Source organism: Barbus barbus, assembly GCF_936440315.1.
Source record: "Barbus barbus genome assembly, chromosome: 20".
In the NCBI taxonomy this organism is placed as follows: Eukaryota; Metazoa; Chordata; class Actinopteri; order Cypriniformes; family Cyprinidae; genus Barbus; species Barbus barbus.
Genome location: NC_136748.1, coordinates 12,449,461 through 12,472,167, shown reverse-complemented (window position 1 = coordinate 12,472,167; position 22,707 = coordinate 12,449,461). Strand labels below are relative to the sequence as shown.

The 22,707-nt window shown below is 38.9% G+C and overlaps 1 protein-coding gene across 2 annotated transcripts in view; it reads right to left on the bottom strand.

Moving 5' to 3' along the window:
- Window positions 1-15,109, bottom strand: part of LOC306885884 (lysophospholipid acyltransferase 2-like) — a 78,918-nt gene extending 63,809 nt beyond the window's left edge. Inside the window, exons 1-2 of one of the 2 annotated variants that reach the window (XM_079442680.1) lie at window positions 14,648-14,918; window positions 12,350-12,644 (exon numbers count right to left, since the gene is read on the bottom strand). Coding sequence is in view for 1 of the 2 variants with exons in the window: in XM_079442679.1 (XP_079298805.1) it covers window positions 14,648-14,725 (78 nt within the window). In the remaining variant the exon portion in view is untranslated. Of the gene's footprint in view, window positions 1-12,349; window positions 12,645-14,647 lie in introns of both variants that reach the window. The other variant, XM_079442679.1, reaches the window with a different exon arrangement.
- Between the last annotated feature and the right edge of the window lie 7,598 nt (window positions 15,110-22,707).

Here is a 22,707-nt window from a genome sequence, read left to right as displayed (position 1 = left end):
GATCACATCAACGGGCTACTGCAAAAATGATGCTAAGCAGTAAACTTGCCCAATTTTATGACATTTTCTAAATTATACAGATTTTACATCTACATTGAACACTGTTTGGAAACATTTATTCAAGTACAGAAGAGCATATATGTACATTTCAATTTCTGAAGGCAAGTCTTCATTTCAATCTCCCAAATTTAACATTTCAAATATTTCCACAACTTCCCACAATCTTTGAAGTAAATGTTGATCAACTCCCAATTACATCATCCAAAGTAATGGTACTCTGTTCATTGGTTCACTTGGTAAGGGCACAAAATAAAGAAGACAGAAGCAGGTTGCCTTCTAAAATTCATCCACACAGAGAGAGAGAGAGACTGAAAACCGAGAGCAGCAGAGGCGGCAACGGCCTGTCTGCTCTAGCTGAACATCAAACGTGGCTTTTCCAGCCAGACTTCGCCTGAACATCCGTTGAGAAGAGAAAGAGACTTTCTAAACAATACCCGGATAACATACTGAATCATTAACCAGTGGACACTGATTTCGTATAAGGCCATGGGAGCTGAGGATGTTCATCCAACGTACAATGAAAGTTTGTTGTGGTTAGGCCACACGTGTTGACGACAACCAAATTCCCTCATGTTGTATGTCTAGGAATGTACTTACACAACTATATACTTGCAGCAAGTCCATCATCACATGCGGTGCATACTAGGAAACTACAGGAAACCACGAAGAGAGAGAGAGGGTGAGCACATGAGCTAGTTGTGACTTCCCATGGCATCTTCTGAATGTTTTGTTGAGGAACTTTTACTAGGAACTCAAATAAACATTTCAAATCTCCAAAAAGCAGAAAAATAAAAGTCAACTAGAAATAACAAAAGAAAAACATGGAATAGCTTTAGGGCACCACAAGGAAGGATCATGTGACACTGAAGACTGGAGTAATGGATGTTGAAAATTAGAATTTGCCATCACAGGAATTAAATTTTAAAATACATTAGAAAAGAAATTTAAAGTGAAGTAATATTTCACAATGTTACTGTTTTTAGTTTATTTCAATTAAACAAGAAGCTCCTCAAATGCACATGCTGTACTGTCCTTTGCCCTCCTGTATATAAACCTGTAGCTGCAGAACAGAGCACAAAGCAGCATCTCCTGCTTTCAAACACTTCACCAAACACAAAAGACTCCTGTCACCGGCAGCAGGCTTTGGCTACATCCCTTTATGTTCATCCAACGATCACAGCTTCCTTGGTCGGCTATAAATAAACCACCATTTAAGCCTGGCCTGCATGACAAACGGCTGCCATTCACCTCACCTCAAACAGAATACATAACTAGCCAAACAGCTAGCCAATACAAAAACGATGCAAAAATCTCACCCTCACTTACAGAAGTAACTCTCTAGAACAAGTGCCAGTGACATTTCCTGTCAATTTCAACACTTAATTTTGGATGACAATCAAAAACAGAAGCTTGTCCAAACGAGAAAAGTAGGGTTCTATTCAAGTTCAAGTTCAAGTCAGCTTTATTGTCAATTCTTCCACATGTACAGTACATACATACAGAGAATTGAAATTGCATTACTCTCAGACCCTTGGTGCATACAGTTAACATTAAACACGTTCAGATACAGATAAATACAGTTTAAACATATGTACATACAACTATACAATTATACAAATGAGGATATTGTAGAAAAAAAAAATAAGAATTAGATCGATAAAGTGGCATAAGGCGCATGGCAGATAGAGTGCAAAACCAGTTAAATAAACAACACTGTGTAGATATATTTGTAGTGCAAAAGAGCTTATCAGTCTGAGGACATTGTAGAAAATAAAAACAAGAGAGATAGATAAAGTGCATAAGGCACATGGCAGAATAGATGGAGTGCAAACCAGTTGAATGTACAAAAACAAAAACAAAACTGTGCAGATGTTTTGTTTTGTTATGAGTGTAGTGCAAGAAGAGCTTATCAGTCTGTTAAAGTGACAAGTCGAAGAGACTGTTCGGATAGTTTTTGTCAGACTATCCGAAGAGGTAATTTGCAGTCAATGTTGGATGGGTAGTGATCAGCCAATGCTGCACAAGTGACAGGTGCCGGTTACAGTTTGTTGGTCGGGGGGGGGGGGGTGTCACAGAGTCAGAGTTCCTAGTGTGTTGCTGTGTTAAATGGGGGTGAAAGAGGGGAGGGGGGGCAAGGACGGGAGGGAGTTCAGCTTCCTGACAGCCTGATGTATGAAGCTGTCCTTCAGTCTGCTGGTCCTCGCCTGGAGACTCCGCAGTCTCCTCCCGGATGGCAGCAGACTGAAGAAGCTGTGTGTCGGGTGGGTGGGATCGCCTGCAATGCGGAGGGCTTTGCGGGTGAGACGGGTGCTGTAGATGTCCTGGAGGGAGGGGAGAGAGACACCAACGATCTTCTCAGCTGCTCTCACTATGCGCTGAAGTGACTTGCGGCAGGATGCGTTGCAAGCGCCATACCACACAGTGATGCAGCTAGTCAGGATGCTCTCGATGGTGCCTCTGTAGAAGGTGCACATGATGGGGGCCGGGGCTCTGGCTCTTCTGAGTTTGCGGAGGAAGTAGAGACGCTGTTGTGCTTTCTTGGCCAGTGCTACAGTGTTGTTAGTCCAGGAGAGGTCCTCAGTGATGTGCACACCCAGGAACTTGGTGCTGCTCACTCTCTCCACAGTCGCACCGTTGATGGTCAGAGGGGCATGCTGAGTGTGTACTCTCCTGAAGTCAACAACAATCTCCTTCGTCTTCTTCACGTTCAGAGAGAGATTGTTGTCACTGCACCACCCGGCCAGGCGGCTCACCTCGCTCCTGTAGTTTGTCTCATCTCTGTTGCTGATGAGACCCACCACAGTCGTGTCATCCGCAAACTTAATGAAAATGTTGGAGTTGTGTGATGGTGTGCAGTCGTGGGTCAGCAGAGTGAAGAGGAGGGGGCTCAGCACACATCCTTGGGGGGCCCCAGTGTTCAGTGTGATGGTGCTGGATGTGTTACTGCCGACCCGTACTGCTTGAGGTCTCCCGGTCAGGAAGTCCAACAGCCAGTTGCACAGAGAGGTGTTGAGCCCCAGCTGGGCCAGTTTGTGAGTGAGCTGTTGAGGGATGATTGTGTTGAATGCTGAACTGAAGTCTATGAACAGCATCCTGACATATGAGTCTTTTTTCTCCAGATGTGTGAGGGCTGGGTGGAGGGCAGTGGTGATGGCATCATCGGTCGAGCGGTTGGACCTATATGCAAACTGGAAGGGGTCCAGGGAGGGGGGGAGGACAGACTTGATGTGGTGCAAGACTAGCCGTTCAAAGCACTTCATGAGGATGGGAGTGAGTGCTATTGGACGGTAGTCATTGAAGCAGGATGGAGATGACTTCTTAGGGACTGGAATGATGGTGGTAGCTTTGAAGCATGTGGGGACAACAGCCTGATTTAGTGAGATGTTGAAGATGTCTGTGAAGACCTCAGTGAGTTCCACTGCACAGTCTCTCAGTACACGCCCAGGAATGTTGTCAGGACCCGGAGCTTTGCGTGCATTGATCCTGCTGAGGGATCTCCTCACACTGTCCGGGGACAGCGTCATCACCTGGTCGCCGGGAGGAGGTGGAGTCTTCTGTGCAGTGGTGCTGTTTTGTGCCTCAAAGCGAGCAAAGAAGGCATTCAGCTCGTTCAGCAGGGGGATGGTGTTGTCACAGGTCTGTGGTGGGGGCTTGTAATCCGTAATGGTCTGTATCCCCTGCCACAGGCTCCGCGTGTCTCTGCTGTCGCTGAAACGATGGTCTATCCTCCTGGAGTACTGTCTCTTGGCCTCTTTGATGCCGCGGGATAGGTTGGCCCTAGCTGTCTTCAGGCCCTCCTCATCTCCAGCTCTAAAGGCAGCGTTCCGAGCCTTCAGAAGTCTGTAGACCTCCCCTGTCATCCACGGCTTCTGGTTGGCCCGGACAGTGATAGACTTTGTGACCGTTACATCATCAATGCACTTGGAGATGTAGGCAGTAACAGTCTCTGAGTACTCTTGGAGGTCTGTAGTATTGTTGTATGTGGCAGCCTGTTTAAACATATTCCAGTCAGTGGTGTCAAAGCAGTCTTGAAGTGCCTCTGACGACCCTTCCGGCCACACTTGAATCTGTTTGTGAACTGGTTTGGTGACTTTAACGAGCGGTCTGTATGCAGGCATTAGCATGACAGTGATGTGGTCTGAGGCTCCGAGGTGGGGGAGGGGGAGGGCCTTGTAAGCTCCTCTCTGGGTGGTGTAAACAAAGTCCAGAGTGTTTTTTCCCCTTGTTGGAAAGTCTATGTGTTGGTGAATTTTTGGGAACACACTCTTTAAGTCTGCGTGATTGAAATCCCCAGCCAAGATAAGAAAAGCATCTGGGTGGGCTGTCTGCTGCTCACTGGTGTGCTGGTACAGATCATTTAGTGCCTCACTCCTGTGGTTGTTGCTGGAGCTGGGAGGGATGTATACAGCAACGAGCAGTATGGCTGAATATTCCCTCGGTAGATAGAACGGCCGGCACTTAATAATCATAAACTCCACCAGGGGTGAGCAGTGTTTGCAGACCACAACAGCGTCGCGACACCACGCATCATTGATGTAAACACAAAGCCCGCCGCCGCGGATCTTACCTCCCTCGACGAGAGCTCTGTCAGCTCGATAGCATGTTAGCTGGTCAAGCTGTATGGCGCAGTCCGGTACGCTGTTGTTAAGCCATGTTTCCGTAAACACAAAAACACAACAGTCTCTTACAGTCCTCTGAGTCGAGCGGAGTAGTCGGATGTAGTCCAGTTTATTGTCCAAAGAGCGTACGTTCGCCAGTACGATGGTGGGGATAGCTGGCTTGTGTGGGTTGGCCGCTAGCCTAGCTCGGATACCTCCGCGCTTACCCCTCTTCTGCTTCCTCTCACGCCGCTTGTAGCGCCTCCGCTGTGGGCGAGATGCAGTAGTGGGGGTCGGTGATGGAGAAGGCCTTCGGAGCAGACCGAGGTCCCGCAGCTCTTCAGTGTGCGCGGAGTTTAACTCTAAAAATGTGGTTCTGCCGACCTCGAGCAGAAACTCACGACTGTATGCGCGCTTAAAGACAGGTAGACGAGACGAAGATGTGCAAAAACATTGCGACTTACAAGACAAAAAACACGAAAACACCGGTTTGTCGGGAGAGAGAGAAGCTGCTGCGACTGCGCGCGCCGCCATCTTAGTATTATTTACTTTCATCTTAGTATTACTATGATTTCTGCGATGAAAAAACACGGACGTAATCACGGAATCAAGTCATAAATAATCACGGAATCAAGTCACAATCCTGCATGTTCTGCGTGTCTCCGTCCGTGTAAATGACACAGATGCGTGGTTTCGTTTACAACACACATACTGAAGCGCACGCGACACATGCTGTTTTCAGCCTCTGCCGACTCAATATGAGTACAGTACATGAACACATGAACATAATCTCTAAAATCTAAAACTGCCCTGAGAGTCACTTTATGACCATTTTACCGCTTCTTTTGAGTAAAACTATCGTCATATCATAAGTCTTCACAGCAACCCTTCAAAATAAAAGTTTGGTTTAACTTTAAGAAACCATGACAGAACTATTGCTTAATGTAATGATAGTACTACTATTACTGCTAATAAAATTATTATTAAAACTGTATATTTAAAGGAATATTAACCAGGAAAATTATTTACCAGAATTTATTTAGCAGAAAAATCTACATACACAACACAGTACTTCTGGAAATACTTTTGATTATTAATATTTAATGAAACCCTTAAATTGGAATCCAGAAAATTAATGGAAAGCAGAATTTGGTAAAAAATAAAACAATTTGAGAAAAAAAAAATAATAAATAAATAAATAAATAAATAAATAAATAAATATATATATATATATATATATATATATATATATATATTTCATAGGACCCTAAAAACTATTTTTGTAAAATATATAATAATATTGTACCTTTCATGATTTATATTCATTAGACATGCTTTTTGATTAATACAATTCTATTTAACCATTAAAATAGAGTCTAGATAAAAACAAATAAAAAAAAAACTGAATCCAGAATAATTAAAATGGAAACAAAAATGGAATTTTGAAAAAAAATAAACCGATTTCATAGGGCATCAATTGTCATCTAATGTTGTTTCTGAGGAAAATAAGGAAAACGGTGAGAAGAACAAGACCATATGTTGAGTCACATACAATATAACTTGTCAAGTCTTCTGTGTAAGTAAAAGCTGAGGAGTGTGCACTAACTAGTAAAGCTCTAGTTACATGTAATATTAGACGTTATGTGTCACCAAGAAATCCTAAACTATTGACTTCGGGACCATGGAACTGGAAGTTCAAAAACGCTTACTCATTTCCGGGTTTTAGGACTCATTCCTTTGGCCTCTGCACTCTATTGTCTCAGGGTTTTTTTCCTGTCTTACTCAGTTTGGATCTCAGCTCTACCGATTTAAATGACCATTAATGCCTCCATTTACCAGTTTTCTTCAATGCTGTCTGCAATTCTATGATCCACCTGGGACAAAGAGCATCTGCTGGAGAAGACTAAGGCACGCTGATTCAGATACGATTCTCCATGCGTGTACTTTCAGCAGTTGGACATGAACCAAGCTTTACCACCTTATAATGAGCCTGCAAAAGGAAAAGGGCTAAACAATGCATTAGCGCCAAATCAGACCATGCATTCAGAAAGGGGCACGCTGACAATCTCACCTTACGAGCTGTAATGACTTACAATCTGTTTCTAATAGTTCTGGTTGCTAGGATACATCGCTGCCAAAGAAGCTGGAAAAGAGACTGACAACAAGTCACGGAAAAAGAAAAGCGACTGAAATGAGATCAATTTCTTTTTCATATCAGCCATGAGTCAAGACACGCACCAGTCCAAAATAACATCACACCTGAGCATTGTCAGCAACAGATGCCATCTGGAAGAAGCCAAGAGATGCTGTCTGGTCTTAAAGAGACAGAAAATTGCTTCAAGATGATCTGTTAGCATTGCTTTTGACTGGGGGTTTAGACCAGGGTAGGGTTGCACCAGCTGTTCATAAGTTCATCCTTAAATTGGAACAAAAGTCCACACTAGAGGCTTAGTAACTACTAGCTAGTTTGTAACTAAATATGTAATCAATTTGGCTGCAACATGTGTTCTTAAAGGGACAGTTCCCCCAAAAATGAAAATTCTCACCCTTTCATTCTCATTTACTCACTCACTCTCAAGTTGTTCTAAACCTGTATGAGTTTTTTCTTCAGCTGAAAACAAAAGAAGAAATTTTGAACAATGTTGGTAACCAAACAGTTGACAGCCATTAACTCCCTGTGTTTTTTTAGTGCTGTCAAACAAAATATTTATTTTGGAAACCATTAATCGCGATTAATCGTTTGACAGCACTGGTTGTTTGTTTTTCTTCAATATTATGAAAGTCAATGGCTACCGCCAACTGATGTGTTACCAACATTCTTCAAAATATCATTTTTGGGTGAACTATCCCTTGGTAGGCAGATGCACAGTCGCATAATATTACCTTTAACGATCCAATAGCAGCCTTCAAATTTGTGAGTAGTAGAAAGTTGTGGAAATGCTGTGAATTTCAATTTATTCTCTTAGGGTTGAATCTAACTTTTTTGCCTCATGTAACTTATGGTGAAAATACTTTTTAGCTGAAATATACTTAATCATGAAATAACATACTTTCATATGGAAATAACATGTCATCATATGTTTAAAGAATTAAAGTTTGTCAGGTAAAAAGCTTATTGATGCAATTAAATCCATATGCTGTTTTATTTTAACCATTACTCCTGGTCGGACGCTTCCCCAAAAATTTATACACAGAGTTATGTTTCAACTACGTTTAAAGGGATAGTTGACCCAAAAATGAAAAAATCGGTCACCATTTACTCCTCCTCAATTTGTCCCAAACCTGAATGACTTTCTTTCTTCTGTTAAGCACAAAAGAAGCTATTTTGAAGAATGTGGGAAACCAAACAGTTGACAGTAGCCATTGACTTCCAAAGTATGGTAAAATATACTATGGAAGTCAATGGCTAACTTAGTTTAACTTAGTGCCAATTTACATCACAACTGGGATGATGCAGCAACCAACACATCTGTCTCAGTTTCTTCAGTACTTTGATGGTTTTGAGTCTAACACATCAATTACCAAACATCAGCCACTGTGTCGCCAAAAGATCCTATCTATATTAAACTACAGTTTTGAGATTCTTTGGATAAACTCTGCAGGTTTGTACTGCTCCAGAGAAATGTTATCATTACCAGGGGTCGCAAAATGTAAAAATCCCTGGTAGCCCTTCAGGCAGGCACGCTTCAAATTTTGGTAACCCAAAAAAAATGTAACTAGCTCAAATTAAAAAAGAAAAATTTTTATCTGGGAATTTGGATAGGCAATCAAATCAAATGGCAATCAAAAACATTTTCAAAACACAAATATCAAGGAAATAATTTTATCTCACGATTCACAGGGTATCTGCAGAATTGTTAGGCTTTTTATGACCCTTTTAAGACCTGCACAAGTAAAATGAACACTATATGAGTGGGGTTGGGCATGTCTATGGTAACAAAGCGTAAAATGACAGATTTACAGTTCAGATACAGATTTTCACAAAGAGTCTTCAATCTCTTCAAAACATCACATTTCAGCCTTTAAACCATTTTTAAGAAAAGGGATGAGTCAAACATAAATTTCATATTAATTTAAAACATACAACTATTACTGCCTTAATTGTTTAGATTTTTAGAAGGCACATTAGCTTTTCACATTTGTATCTCTATGTGTTTGCTGCGTAAAAACATGGGTCTATATTCGCATTGATCTGAACAAACAGTAGAAAGGATGATTGAAAATGCTAATTAATTCTCTGCCACTAGGTGGTGCTATTGAAATAGCTGAAATATAGCAGTTTTCCTGGTAACAGCTGCGCTCATAAATGCTACTTTATCAAGCAAGATGGAAAAAAAAGATGCCATGGAAACTTTTCTGAAGACTGTTTTTATTCATAAAAAACACTTGTGCTGCATTTTGACGTTGAAACGTGCAGCGCTCATAGGCTATTTATTCAGGGAAATTGTAGCCTTTTGAAGATTAATCCAGCCAGATCACGATTCTTCTTTCCATCCCCAAATGTATAACCTCTTCAAATTATAATTAATACTTTTCTTATACCATTTAAGGTAAGTAAGCCTTTTTATGGCTTTAAATTTGATACAACTCAATTCAATTGAACACTTTTTAAGGGCCCACGGAAACCCTGTATTTTAGATAGCCTGTCAGGCAGGGCTGTGATACATTTTGGTAGCCCGACTGGAAGATATAATAGTCCTGGGACGTTGGGCTAGCTATTTTGCGAGCCAGATTACTAAACAAGTGCTTTAGAAAGCAAGCCAACACGCCCTACAAGACAATAATACCAGGTCCCAATAGTTACTGCTGATTGTCTCCCATTGATAGGGGAAGAACTCTTCAAGTACATCCTTAAATTTAGGGCTTTGCTCAGTGGCCGTGATGAGTAAGATGTAGTCATTACTGATACAGCCAGAAACTTGAGAACTCTAAACATCATCAAATCATTCCTGTTCTTGTTGAGCACGCATAATCATCGTCTTTGGCCACTCTGGACAATGTCCCTGAAGGCCACTGTGAAGTTAGGACAGCCATTTCTGTAAGCACAGCTCGAGTGTTACTTTAACATACTCGAGAATGTCACATGCATGTGTGTCTGATTAGTCAAAAAATTCTAAATATCTTATTCTGTATTGCACAGAGGAAAGAAAGTCGTACAGGTCTGGAATAACAAGAGGAAGAGGAAGAGATTTTGGGTGAACTATTTCTTTAAAAGTGCTGAACAACAACAACCAAGAGAAAAATCCTGAACTGGCAAGCTATGGCAAAGTGTAAGAGCCATAATTATCTTCCTCTTATGTAAGGTGTCATATCTGGTTGATGAAATCAGCAGGACTGACGGTACAATATATGGCTCTGTCTCTTAATGGATGATTTCGGTGACAGCCCTGGAAGACACATATAGGAAGGAGCCAGAAACCTCCAGATGCAAAACTTGGTCCAAGTTCTACATCCTCACCACATCAGAGAAATTATAATCACACACGTAAATTCCTCACAGGTAATGAGATGAATTAGTTTGTGTAATTGCTAAAGTTATTAGAACCAGTTCTACTAAGCCCATAAACACACACAGAATGATTTTCAAAGTCTGAATCTGCAAATTAACTGTTATTTTAATATAACTGATGTACTATTATAGTATTTAAATGATTAATACTTTAAATTAGTTCTTATTTTTATATTTCATTTTAATTTTTGTAATTAAAAGCTTTTTTATATTTCTATTTAAGGTTATTTTTCTTTCAGTTTTAGTAATTTTAGAACTTCAACTTAAACCAAGTTTTGGATATACAGCAACCAATCCAATCCACGGTTTAAAAAAAAATCTAACTACATTACGACCAAGCTGAACTTTAGCACATTAAAGACAAAAAAGAAAGTACAATACTTTAGTACAATACTGCCATAAGCAGAACTCAAGCAGAGGCAAGTGGTCCCAAGAGAGTGCCCATTTAGAGAGATAGAGGGTGGGCATATACCTCCTTTGAGAAATCAGGGCTGTGCCTCACGCTCCTGCTGTGCTCACTGGGGTGAGCAACAAGAGGCCTGTGCTTCCTTATTACAAACCGCTACAAAACATATGCACCTGCCTTTCAACAGGAACCAGTGAGACTTGGACTCTAGAGTCTTTAACCAGGAGCTCAATGCTTTGAAGTAGCGCTTCTACTTCTTCCAGTCCAAATACACATCTTTCTATGTAAATTAGGATTATTTAGTCATTTTATTCACAAAACTCTTCACTGTTCGACTTGCTGAAAGTGTGTGTCGTTGTCGTTCTTTGTGTGAACGGGCCATCAACATTTTAACCGGTCTTTTGAATGGCTTTGATATGAGGGTTGCTCTAAGAAGTGTCCTTTCAAGTGTGGACTAGTGACGTACTAACAAATGAATGGAACACAGTGCATTTGAAATCTTTGGCCACACACTATACGAGTCCTCCAACTGGCAATCATGAACCTTTGAAGATCAACCAGAATATTCAGTAAAGGCACTACCTCATGAGAGGAACCGTTAGGAACCGAACACAGCATCAGTCATTGGTTTAAAGACCGGCTGCGGCCTATCAAAACCTTAGAAGTGGTCAGCGACTGGCTTCTACCTCCGATAACATCATAAAGTGTTTTTAAAGTCAAAGAGTGTAATTTCTGCACCATCATCAAATGGGAAAAAACCCAAACGTTTTCAAATAGGTTTCCCAAACACTCCCTCCATCTGCCATTGGTTAGCAATGCCATTGGATAGCCACACCCTAAACTCACACTATTGGTTGATCCAATGTTGCTGTTGTCAGGCTGGTTGAGCTGCTCAATCAAATACAGCAAAGCTAAAAAAAAAAAGTGTCACTATTACACTTTTCCAAGTAAATTAACCTATAGGTGACTATATATTACGCTGGGATTTGTATTGTAAAATATAACACACCTCACCCTTAAAAGGGTCAGTTCACCCAAAAATGAAATGTTTTTGGCCCCCAATGTTACTTAATTAAAATATCTTATTTTGTGTTCCCCAGAAGAAAGTAAGTAATGCAGGTTTTAAACAACATGAGTGTAAGTAAATGTGGACAGAATTTTCACTTTTGGGTGAACTATCTATTTAATTATAGTGCCATAAAATGTAAACCTGGAAAGCACAACCTTTAGGACCTAGGAGCTGAAATTCTCGCGGCTGACTGGAAAGTACCCTTACTGACAAGGCTATTTTAACTGCTATGGTTTCAAATATACACTGTCATGTTACGGCACAAAATTTTGAGCCCAGCCTAGCAACCCACATCTTGCATAATCATAAACAGATCTATATGGCTTCACTCCTGTTTTGGCTGAAGCTCAGGACGTAGTAATCCTGACAGCTCATTTCCTGTTGTGCTCGGGCTGAGTTATTGATTCCTGTCACATTAACAGGAGTTCTAGAGTGGACTTGTATTGGGAGAGGGTTTGTAGGCTTGACGCCTGCCAAAATCTCATTCAAAAAAGTTGGTGAAGAAGCATGCAAACGACAGAGCAAAGGGCACTAAAGCTGTGACATAACCAAATTGACTTACAGATCAAAAACCACATTGTTTGCTTGGATTTCCATCCTTGATTTATGTTGATAACTATAGGTTAATGTTTTGAGGAATGTTGCCATTAAAGTAATAGTTCACCCCCCCCCCCCTAAAAAAAAACAATTGCTGAAAATGTACTCACCCTCAGGAAATCCAAGATGTAGACAAATTTGTTTCTTCATCAGAACATATTTGGAGAAATTTGGCTTTACATCACTTTCTCACTAATGGATCCTCTGCAGGGAATGGGTGCCGTCAGAATGAGAGTCCAAATCGCTGATAAAAACATCAATCCACAAGTAATCCACATGACTCCATCAATTAATGTCTTGTGAAGTGAAAAGATGAGTGTTTGAAAAAAAAACAAATCCATCACTAAGATTATATCCTTTTAATCCATCATTATATTGCTTTCTCCTGAGAAAAAGTCGTCTTATCTGAATTAGGAGAGAAATATGCACAGATCAAGCAACTTTTACAGGCCAAAACAGATATAAAAGAATATATCAGTGGATTGTGACGTAAAAGGGAACAAGGTGATAGACTTTTTCACTAAATGAAGCGTTATTATGGATAATGGACATAATTTGGCTTGAACCAATGGTTTAAAGTTACAATAATGGATTTGTTTCTTACAAATATGCAGCTTTTCGTTCACAAGACATTAACTGGTGGACTTGAGTTATGGATTACTGTGATGATTTTATGAACTCTCATTCTGATGGCACCCATTCACTGCAGAGGATCCACTGGTGAGCAAGTGATGCAGTGCTAAATCTCTTCAAAACTGTTTCCAATCTGCACTTTGGTGGCCTGAGAGCGATTACATTTCTTTTCTGGGTTTACTATTCCTACAACTTCACTGCTGGGTCCCACACCAATAAAATATATTTAACATAAGTAAAAAAAATAAAATAAAGGTAAACGTTTCAAAAGAAATGCAAGAATGTCTACACTCCAGAACGACTGCATTTCCTGACTCATTCTTTCCCAGGCTTGCATTACGAGATGGGCAGCACCAGATAAAGATGTCAAAGAAGCTGAAAAGTATGATATGTGTGCAACGGCAAATGCTCTGGAGTAGGAATAGAGCAAGACTAATGATGTAGCCTAATATCTGAACACACAAGTGACTGGCGGAGTTGACATTGATAAAGGTCTTGCCATCCACGTCTGGTGTATTTGCTCTATGACTACTATCTCCATGTATCAGTAGACAAATTGAATGATAAGCTGCATCCATCAAGAACATTTCTGCATGATCAGCAAATGTGAACGATAGTTCATGTTTAACTGCCCTCTTATATCACATTGATAAAACACTGGCTTTCAAATAGATGCACTGCAGAACATCTCACTGTACATAAGTAAACTTTTTATCACTTAATTTCATGCATGGTAGCCAGGATTTTAGCTGCTACATTTGATGAATATTTCATCACACATCCACAGTAGTTTAATACAGCAGCATTGGGAAAAGATGCCGTATAACTCTTGTTTTGTGGAGGGTTATGATAGAAAGATACGACTTAACCTGAGGCATATGATTAATCCACAGGCATTATTAATAATTCATCAATACAAAAAAATCTACAATAGGCAAATGATTCCAGCAACCACAAAACCACAGAACACATCTGCTGAAAGGTGCTTGTAATGTGGTATTATAAAGGAGAAAAAAAAATTGAGGAAATAAGGAACGAGTTAATGAATCATTTTAGTGAACTGATTCAAAAGAATCGAGTCACTTGTCATGGATGAATCAAAGTCCCCACCACTATTTACCAGAGGATACGAAAAGAAAAATCTCTGGTCTTGCAAAACATTTGTACAAATTTTAAAGTAAATCACATAAAAAATACAATTGTGTTTACTCCTGAGAAGACGACGTCTCAACAAAATAACAACGTGAAAAAAATGGGGAACTGAAACAATTATCGTCTCACTGCCTTAACTGAAGTGTTCTTTTGCTTTAATAATTCATGTTGCAACGAGTTGTATTTAGCTCATCTGTAAATATAATCTCTTTTTTGCCAAACGTCTCTCCAGACCAGGCGAAATCGTGACTATGGTGGTGTGTCAAACGCTATCGAGCTGCCTACATAGACAACATCACGGGGCTTCAGGGCGCTCGCGAGCGTGATGTTTGGACTTCCCTAAAAATGCTGTCTAAACAGATAACATACTTGGTTTAGCAACAAAGCCTGTGTGTGACTCACTTGCCATCAGCCAATATTTTGAGAAAAATACAGAAATGAAGAGGAGGCAAACGGGCGTTTTGAAATGCGCGAAGATGAATTTCAGGCGTGTTATGTCATACACAAGAATATCATACCAACACGCTCTTATATCATGCTGTTGTCGGTGCGCATCAAATGTGCAGCAAACGGCTCAAAATGACAAAAGCGAAACATAAATCCCAGTTAAAGTGACAGTTTACCTGGTCCAGTGGCAGATCAATAATCTTACTAATTGGCTGCAGCAGTGTGGAGCCCGTGCAAGACGTTGAAGTGGCCATGATTCAGTCCAGCTCCACTCCCTTACAGTCAAATCGCCCAAAACACCGTCTTTCCTCTCTCTTTCTGAATGGTGGATGGGTGTTGGGAATGCTGTTCTGGTCGCGGACTGTCAGCGCTGTTGCACCGCCTGAACATCAACACAAAGCCCGTGTAGGCGGACTGACTCGCCCAGCCCCTCCATTACATCAAACTACTGCTGCTCAGTTACACTCACACACACACTCTCTCTCTCTCTCTCTCACACACACACACACTCTCTCTCTCTCTCTCTCTCTCTCTCACACACACACACACACACACACACACTCAGCGCAAAATAACTTTACCTCTCATTCAGCACCCTCATTTACTATAGCAATGGAAGCGTATTTTTTTTTAAATGTACAGGGAGAAAAATAAGAAATATAATTTTTTACATGATTTAAATATGGCGTTTTTAAAAACTGCACTTAATAAATAAAATATTTAAATGATGCACAAGACTCCAGACAACCAGTCTTCTAGAAAGTTGCTTTATTTATTTATTTTTTTATTATGCAATAGCAAAACAACAATTACAAAGACAAAGAGAGAACAACAAAAAAAACAATGAGGGTTACAACCAATAATCCAAAGCATACTAAGTTATCTTATAAGATTTACACCATAAGAGAGTCTTACATGCAATAGAATTATTAGTTACTCAACGATTTTACATACATATCAAAATCTTTCCTGAAAATAAAAAAATAAGGAGTTTTCTTTGAAAATTTACATTTATGAATGTAAAATTTAGCAAGAAATAGCAATAGATTAATAATAAATTTGCAGTGAGAAGGGTCTAAATTTAAAGAATAAACAAAAAACACAATTTTGGGGGTTATACAGAAATTTATTAATAATAATAATAAATAATAATAATACAATTTCAGCCATTGCTCGAAGCGCTTTGCCAAAAGTATAAACAAAAGTACAAACAATGCAACACTAACACAATGTACATATGACAAATAAGTTAGGACTAAGTGTGCTCTATTAATAAAAAGGCTTTTTTTCTCAGTAACACTTTAAAATAACTTACAACAACTGTATGAACTTTTTTTACCTTGACAAATCAGTTTAAAAATCATTCTGATGGTACACGGACTAATAAGCCAAATAACTGTTTATTTCCCATGCTCCCTGTTATCCAGAGGCATTATTAATAATATTGGGAGTATGAACGTTTGGTTAAACACTGTGAAATTCTGTGAAAAGGGTGGATTGCTTTACAGCAAGCAATGAAAGCATGTGTACAGCTATATTATTTATATTGGCATATTTATGACAGTGAATGCCACTCACTTAACTGTATGGGCTTCAAAGTCAAAAAAATAAACAAAACTACATACAGTTGCTTTAACATTACCAAGCTAAGCATTATGACATATTTATTACTCAACAAATTAATAGTAGGCTAAATATTCATTAAAGCAGTTGTGATAAGAAATATGATCAAAATATGGGTTTATATATCTGGACACTGACCCCCAGCAGCACATTCACTGACCCCATGGTCATAGAACCCTGCATTAATACAAAGGTATTGGAAGAGAAATAGAAAAAAGACATCTGGGGTTACTGGATCTTCTACACATTTTAGTTAGTTGGCTACATTTCTAAATTTTATTTAAGCTGTTTTATTTTATTCATTTTTTATTTTTTATTTATTTTTCAATTCCAACTCTCATTTATTTATATGGTCAACCTGTTTGTTTGTACTCTTTATATTATTCTTATTATTACTATTATTAATATTATCTTATGTTGTAGTGGACTTGCATGCTGTGTAAGAGAACTTCCCAATTGTAGCAGTCAGAGACTGCCACCTACTGGTCATAATGGGGATATAAATAAAATCCATGTTCCTATTTTATGCAAGTTGGATCCACATCTAAGGGGTGGAGATTGGTAGGTTTAGGGGTGGGGATGGGTGGGTTTAGGGATCAGGAGGTGGAAATGGATAGGTTTAAGGGTGGAGATGCTGTGGGTTTAGGGATCTGGGGTGGAGATTGGTAGGTTTAGGGGTGGAGATGGGGTAGGTTTAGGGATCTGGGGTGGAGATTGGTAGGTTTAGGGGTGGAGATGGGGTAGGTTTAGGGATCTGGGGTGGAGATTGGTAGGTTTAGGGGTGGAGATGGGGTGAGTTTAGGGATCAGGGGGTGGAGATGGGTAGGTTTAGGTATATGTAAGGTGGGAGGAGTTGGATCTGGATCCAACCACGCCCCCTGGATCTTGTGGGCTGCAGCAAGAAGCTCCTCATTTTATGAGTTTCAATTGTGATTTATTTAATAAAAACTTGTTTTTACCAAATACAAATAAAATAGAATCAGTTAAATAAAATAAATGTCAGTGCCATTATTTGCACCGTTTTGTTTCAACAATATTAGCAAACTACCAAGACATTGATAACGGCATGAATCAGTATAATAAATAACCTATGAATCATTGCAAAATGTGTCATTAATAACTTTTCACATTGCTTTTTCCCCGATTTAGTAACAACTGTGTCTCCATTTCTTAGACAAAGCAGTATGCACAATGAAAGCGATGTGCACAATAAAAACAAAAGCAGGTCATTGTCAAAGCAGCGTTCGCATATACCGCAATTTAGACGATTTGATTTCACACAGCCAAGCCATGTGCAAATAGCAACAGCAAGTTGAAATGTTAACCATTAAAATGATATGCAAATGTCAATGTCTGACAGCGCATGTCCATTATAGAGTTTCAGCAGGATGTCCACAGATTAGCTCTAAACTCGCCCAATTACATTTTGTAATAACACCTGCTTTTTTAGCTTTTGTACTACTTTGCCCAGTGGACTTCATGCTAGCAAACATAATTAAATACTAAATACTATAGAATTTTGATACGGCGCTTAACCCTAAAAGGGCAAAACCATAAAGAGCCATCAAAAAAAAATATTTATTGCTACTTTCCATCTTATTGGGACTCAAATAGTACTTGTTTTTTTGTTTTCAAAACTTGAGTTTTATTTTTTATTTTAATGTTTGTATCCCCAGGTCAGGACACGTCGCCCCATGGGGGGTATAAATTCACTGAAAACAGAACACTTGTTTATCAATGTTTGTTACAACATGGTTGTAATTCCTGAAAGCTTTGGAATACAGACCTAAGGTTGGTCTCTTACACCCAAACTCTATTGAATTTTTTGATGTGGTTTTCTGTCATAAATCAAGAATTTTCTGTCACAGTATCACTTCTATTACAAAAGAGTTACCAAATATGGAACCTTGAGAGCTTTCCAACGATATGTGTTTTGTCAAGATTACAAAAAGATCAGATTTTCTAAAACACAAGCCACAAAATCACAGTCTAGTGTATGTTTTTATATCTTGATTTATATCTTGATTTATATATATAATATATGATTTATATATATATATATATATATACTCCCTGATACAAACATTTAGAGACAGATTATATATATATATATATATATATATATATATATATATATATATATAAACATTTAATTCATACATTTTCTTCTCCCCACAGCTTCTCAAATGTTTGTATCTCCCAGGATACTTGGACACTTTTAGGGTTAACAGACTAAAAAAAATAAAAAATTGTAAATAAGCATGTTTCAGGGAACAGACATATCTTCAAAGGTCTTCAAATATTTTATCACACTAAAGGCTTGAATAAACAACTTTTAAAATCAGAACAGATTTTAAAACGCTAAACATAACATTCTTGCAGATTTTGTAAATGGTTACAAAAGGACTGTGCCCTTCATACACTAACTGTCTGTGAAATCCGTGAACTAACTGCCCAAAATCTGCAGACCGTCTCTGATTTTCAGCAACTAACGGAATTGTCCAGACCGAGGCAGAAATGTGTGCAAAAGTCATGTAGTTTACTCCAGCCTTAAGTTGACTCGTATCATGTGACAAACAAGCAAAAGGAAACCAAGTACCAGTTCCTGCTTTTTATTTTACACAATACTAAAACAACTAGTTGGTCAAAAAAAAAATAAAAGTAGAGAAAGAAAATGAAATGGAAATAGAAAAAAAATGTAGTGTAAAGCACATAATAAAAATGTGGGACACATAAGTGTCAACAGCTACTAACTCACAATGTAAGAAGTATAATGCAAAAAACTTTAAAGCACTTAAATGGGGTAGGTGCACAGCTTACCCCATTGAACAAAAAACAATGCACTTATTTTTCCTCATCGCTTTCAGAGGGTTTCACAGTGTGCCATTTTTTGAAGCAGTTCCTTGAAGGCACAAAGCTACATTGCATTTTGTACAGTACACAGGTGTCTTTACTTTGTGACCTGAAATTTTGCACAGGACACACATTCTCCTCCCACTTGTGGCATCTGACCCGAAATACTCCGGCCAGCATAGCTCTTCCTCCACAGCAGATGGTGCAGAGGTCTCTTAGTCTCATGATGTGAATGGCTCCGCGTCTTCTGATGCGCTGGACGGTATGACATTCCCTACCAGCTCAGCCACGAGTGCTTCTTGAAAATCCTTCTGGGTGAGAGGGGTCTTTTTCTGAGATTTCAACAGATGCCGGTGGAGAATTAAACTGTTCACCACTGCGATAGACAAAATGGAAAAAAAAAATCTTGTACCATTTTTTGGTCTTGTGTATGACATTGTGGTACCCAATCAGGGCATGTGAATGGTCCACACCTCCCATGTATTCATTGTAGTCCCTCGCTGCTGCTGGAATTGTGATTTGGCGCTTTTCCCATTCATTCTTGGGATTCTTGACATGCCTTGAGACGGTAGAGCCATCATATGCCTTGTGAATCGTCAAACACATCAAAACCATTTTTGTGTCCATCCACCTCACAAAGAGGAGCTTACCTTCACAAATCCAGCATATGGATCCTCTCTGCACCCTTTTGCTGAGCTCATTGGACCTTGTTCTAGGAAAGCCCTGTACGTGGGAGCGTATCGTGCCACACGCAAGCATCTTTTTCTCCAGCAAGACCAACAAAAGGCCTGGGCTTGTATAAAAGTTGTCCATATACCATTGTAGCCTTTGCCCTGAAGAGACAGATCCAAGAGGCGTACCACAGAATCATAACTCAGTCCTTTACCTGTGGCCAAAGAAGATTTACCTTCATAAATGAAGAAGTTCCACGTGTAGCCACATGCAGAATCAGCAAGAACGAAGTGTTTGTTCTTCATGTACTGTTTGAAGCCGATTCTCGCTTTTGTCCACCGTCAGCTCTCTGTTTGGATGGAAGTACGTTTCGCATGCTGCTATGATGTCAGTGTACAGAGGCTTGATTTTGAAAAATCTGTCATAGTCTAGAGTCCCCTTTTTCTTTGCATTCTCTCGATCCTCCTCAAGATTGCAAAGATGCAGGTTCCAAGAAAGGGCATGAAAACTGCTTCTGGACATCACTGATTTTGGGAATGGCAAATTGTAAATTTCTTTACCTGACCAGTAATCTACAATAGTTTTTGTGCTGAGGAGCCCCATGTAAATAACAAGCGCAACATATGAATATAGATCCTTCACCTTAAAAGGCACCCACATGAATTTCTTCCCAGCTTCAGTCCTCATTTTTGCATAACTATTTGTGTTCTTCACAATGGTGTTCACCACAGAGTATGGGAAGAAAAGCTGAAATAGTTGCAAGGAGGAATAATTTCTGTCTATGATGAGCTGAGCTCCTGGATTTCGCTTTGGAACTAAATTGGGTAGCACCGGAGCCTCATCCTCCACACTGATGTCTTTCCAAAAGTCCATTTCACTGTCCTCTGACATGCAAGCTGCAGACCTTTTTCTCCCCCGTCGAGAATAAGTTTTTCCTCTGCGTGTTGACCTCGGACTCAAGAAACCACCAACAGAGGATGCGAGGGTGTGGTGATGGGCGATGGGACGATATGACATTTTTTGGGGCTTGGCTCGCTGTCTGCTTCCCATTCATCATCGCTTGAGTCTTAACTGTAACACAGAACAATCACACTGATAAGTGGACATGCACTATACACATGCATATGCAAATGCACACTATACTACTCACAAGCTACACTACTTTCTTTTTTTCTGCTTAATTTTAGGCAGTTTCTATGGAGTTATTCTAATGACAAATATCAAGAGTGCATTATTGTAACGTGATAGCACATCCATGTAATGCGTGAGCAAGAATCTCTCCACTTGCAGGTGGAATTCCTTCGCTCTTGCACAGAACTCTGATGCACGCTTTCAAAAATACAGTATTGCATGTATGTGCTCAAACTTTGTCCTTGCATCAATGACGGCCAGAAGGGCTAAAATGTTAATTCAGTTGAAAAGTAATCCAAGTAAATGGAAGCGAGCTGATTTTAGACTATTCTGTGGTTATTTATTTAATTGTTTAAAAGTTATTTGAGTTAAGTGCTTTTTGTGAACATTCGTTTATTAAATTATTTTATTTAGGCCTAGTGCATTTGTCTTTTGTTGGTGTTGTATATAGTACTGCAATAAAAGTGTATCACATTTAATGCTATATCAACTGTATTGCATATGATATATAATTGAATCATAATTATGATTTTATGTCATAATTATTACTTTTTATTTAATAATTTTGACTTTATCTCATCATGATGTCATAATTGTGACTTTTCCTCTTAATTTCAATTACTTAGTGTCTTGTAATTTTGTCTTTTTTTATCTCATAATTCTTTTTTTCTTTTGTGTTAGAAATGGGATTTCATGCAACAGATTGTCAAGATCACAAATATTATGTAAATGGTTAAAACATAATCCATAGCCATTTATAGCAGTAAGCCTTTTGAACTGTAACATATTGCAGCCTCCTCAATAAGGAATAAAGTTATTCAAAAAGACACCAGCAGAGGTCATATTATGAGCTCTGAGTGGAGAGCATTAGAGTGTAATATTAACATTCAGAAGACAGTCAGCTGTGCAAAATGGGAATTAGAATTACTACTTTGCTCATCATATTAATTATTTTCCTATATTCATAGATTAAAAGCAGATCATTTGACTGGCCTCAAGGGCATTGGGGTCATCAGGGCTCCCAATAATGGTCAAGGTATGCAAACATGCACAGATAAACCAAAACCTGCCATTGTCTTTAACGTCATGTGTCCATAGTAGCTTATATTTTTACAAAAACAGAACTATGTGGTATGCAGCATGAATTATGTTTAAGTTTTGAAGTGACTGCGGTCTTTTGTGAGGATGCAAATACACTCTGTTACAAATATCTTGCTATGAAAAGGTAGTTGCTTTTACAAGTATAGATTGCTTTTCATAAATCAGTATGTTATTTCACTTTTCGAGTGGAAGAAGGTGTACTATCTGTCAAAAAAGAAAGATCATATTACAATATGTTCACATGGATTTTTAAAGATCTTATCATCCGTGCTTGAATAATTCAAAACAAAAAAGGAATTAATATTGAAAATTTTTATGGCAGAAAACCAATACAAAGCATTATTCTGCAGATGTTGTTTTATATTTAATGTTGTGGTCAGAAACAAATCTCTTCAGGTTGTCCACTGGAGCCTATTAAAAGTGAAAATTTTGTGAATTATTTGTGTTGAAAGAACTTAATAACAAACTGATTAATTGTTGTCCTTTTAACCCTTTAGGCGCCAGGGTTTTTTGGAAAAAATGCTGGATTTTGACATCAAGATTTCAAAAGCTTGTGGCTTGAAAGGGCTTAAAGATAGATATCTACTGTAAATTAAAAAAATGTTGGGCATGACCGAAAGTTTATGTGGGGTGTAAATATACTCATCTAATTTGCATATTATGACGTCATCAGGGCTTGAATTTCATAATATTTAGGAAATAGTAGATATTGAATTGATGTTTGATTTTTTTTTGTTTTTTTGTCTTTTTCTCCTCATTCCAAATGATCAGAAAAGAGGAAACCAACAATAAAACAGGAGAAAGTAGTAAATTATTACTATATTACTGTGCCATAGTAAAATACATGTGCCTATTA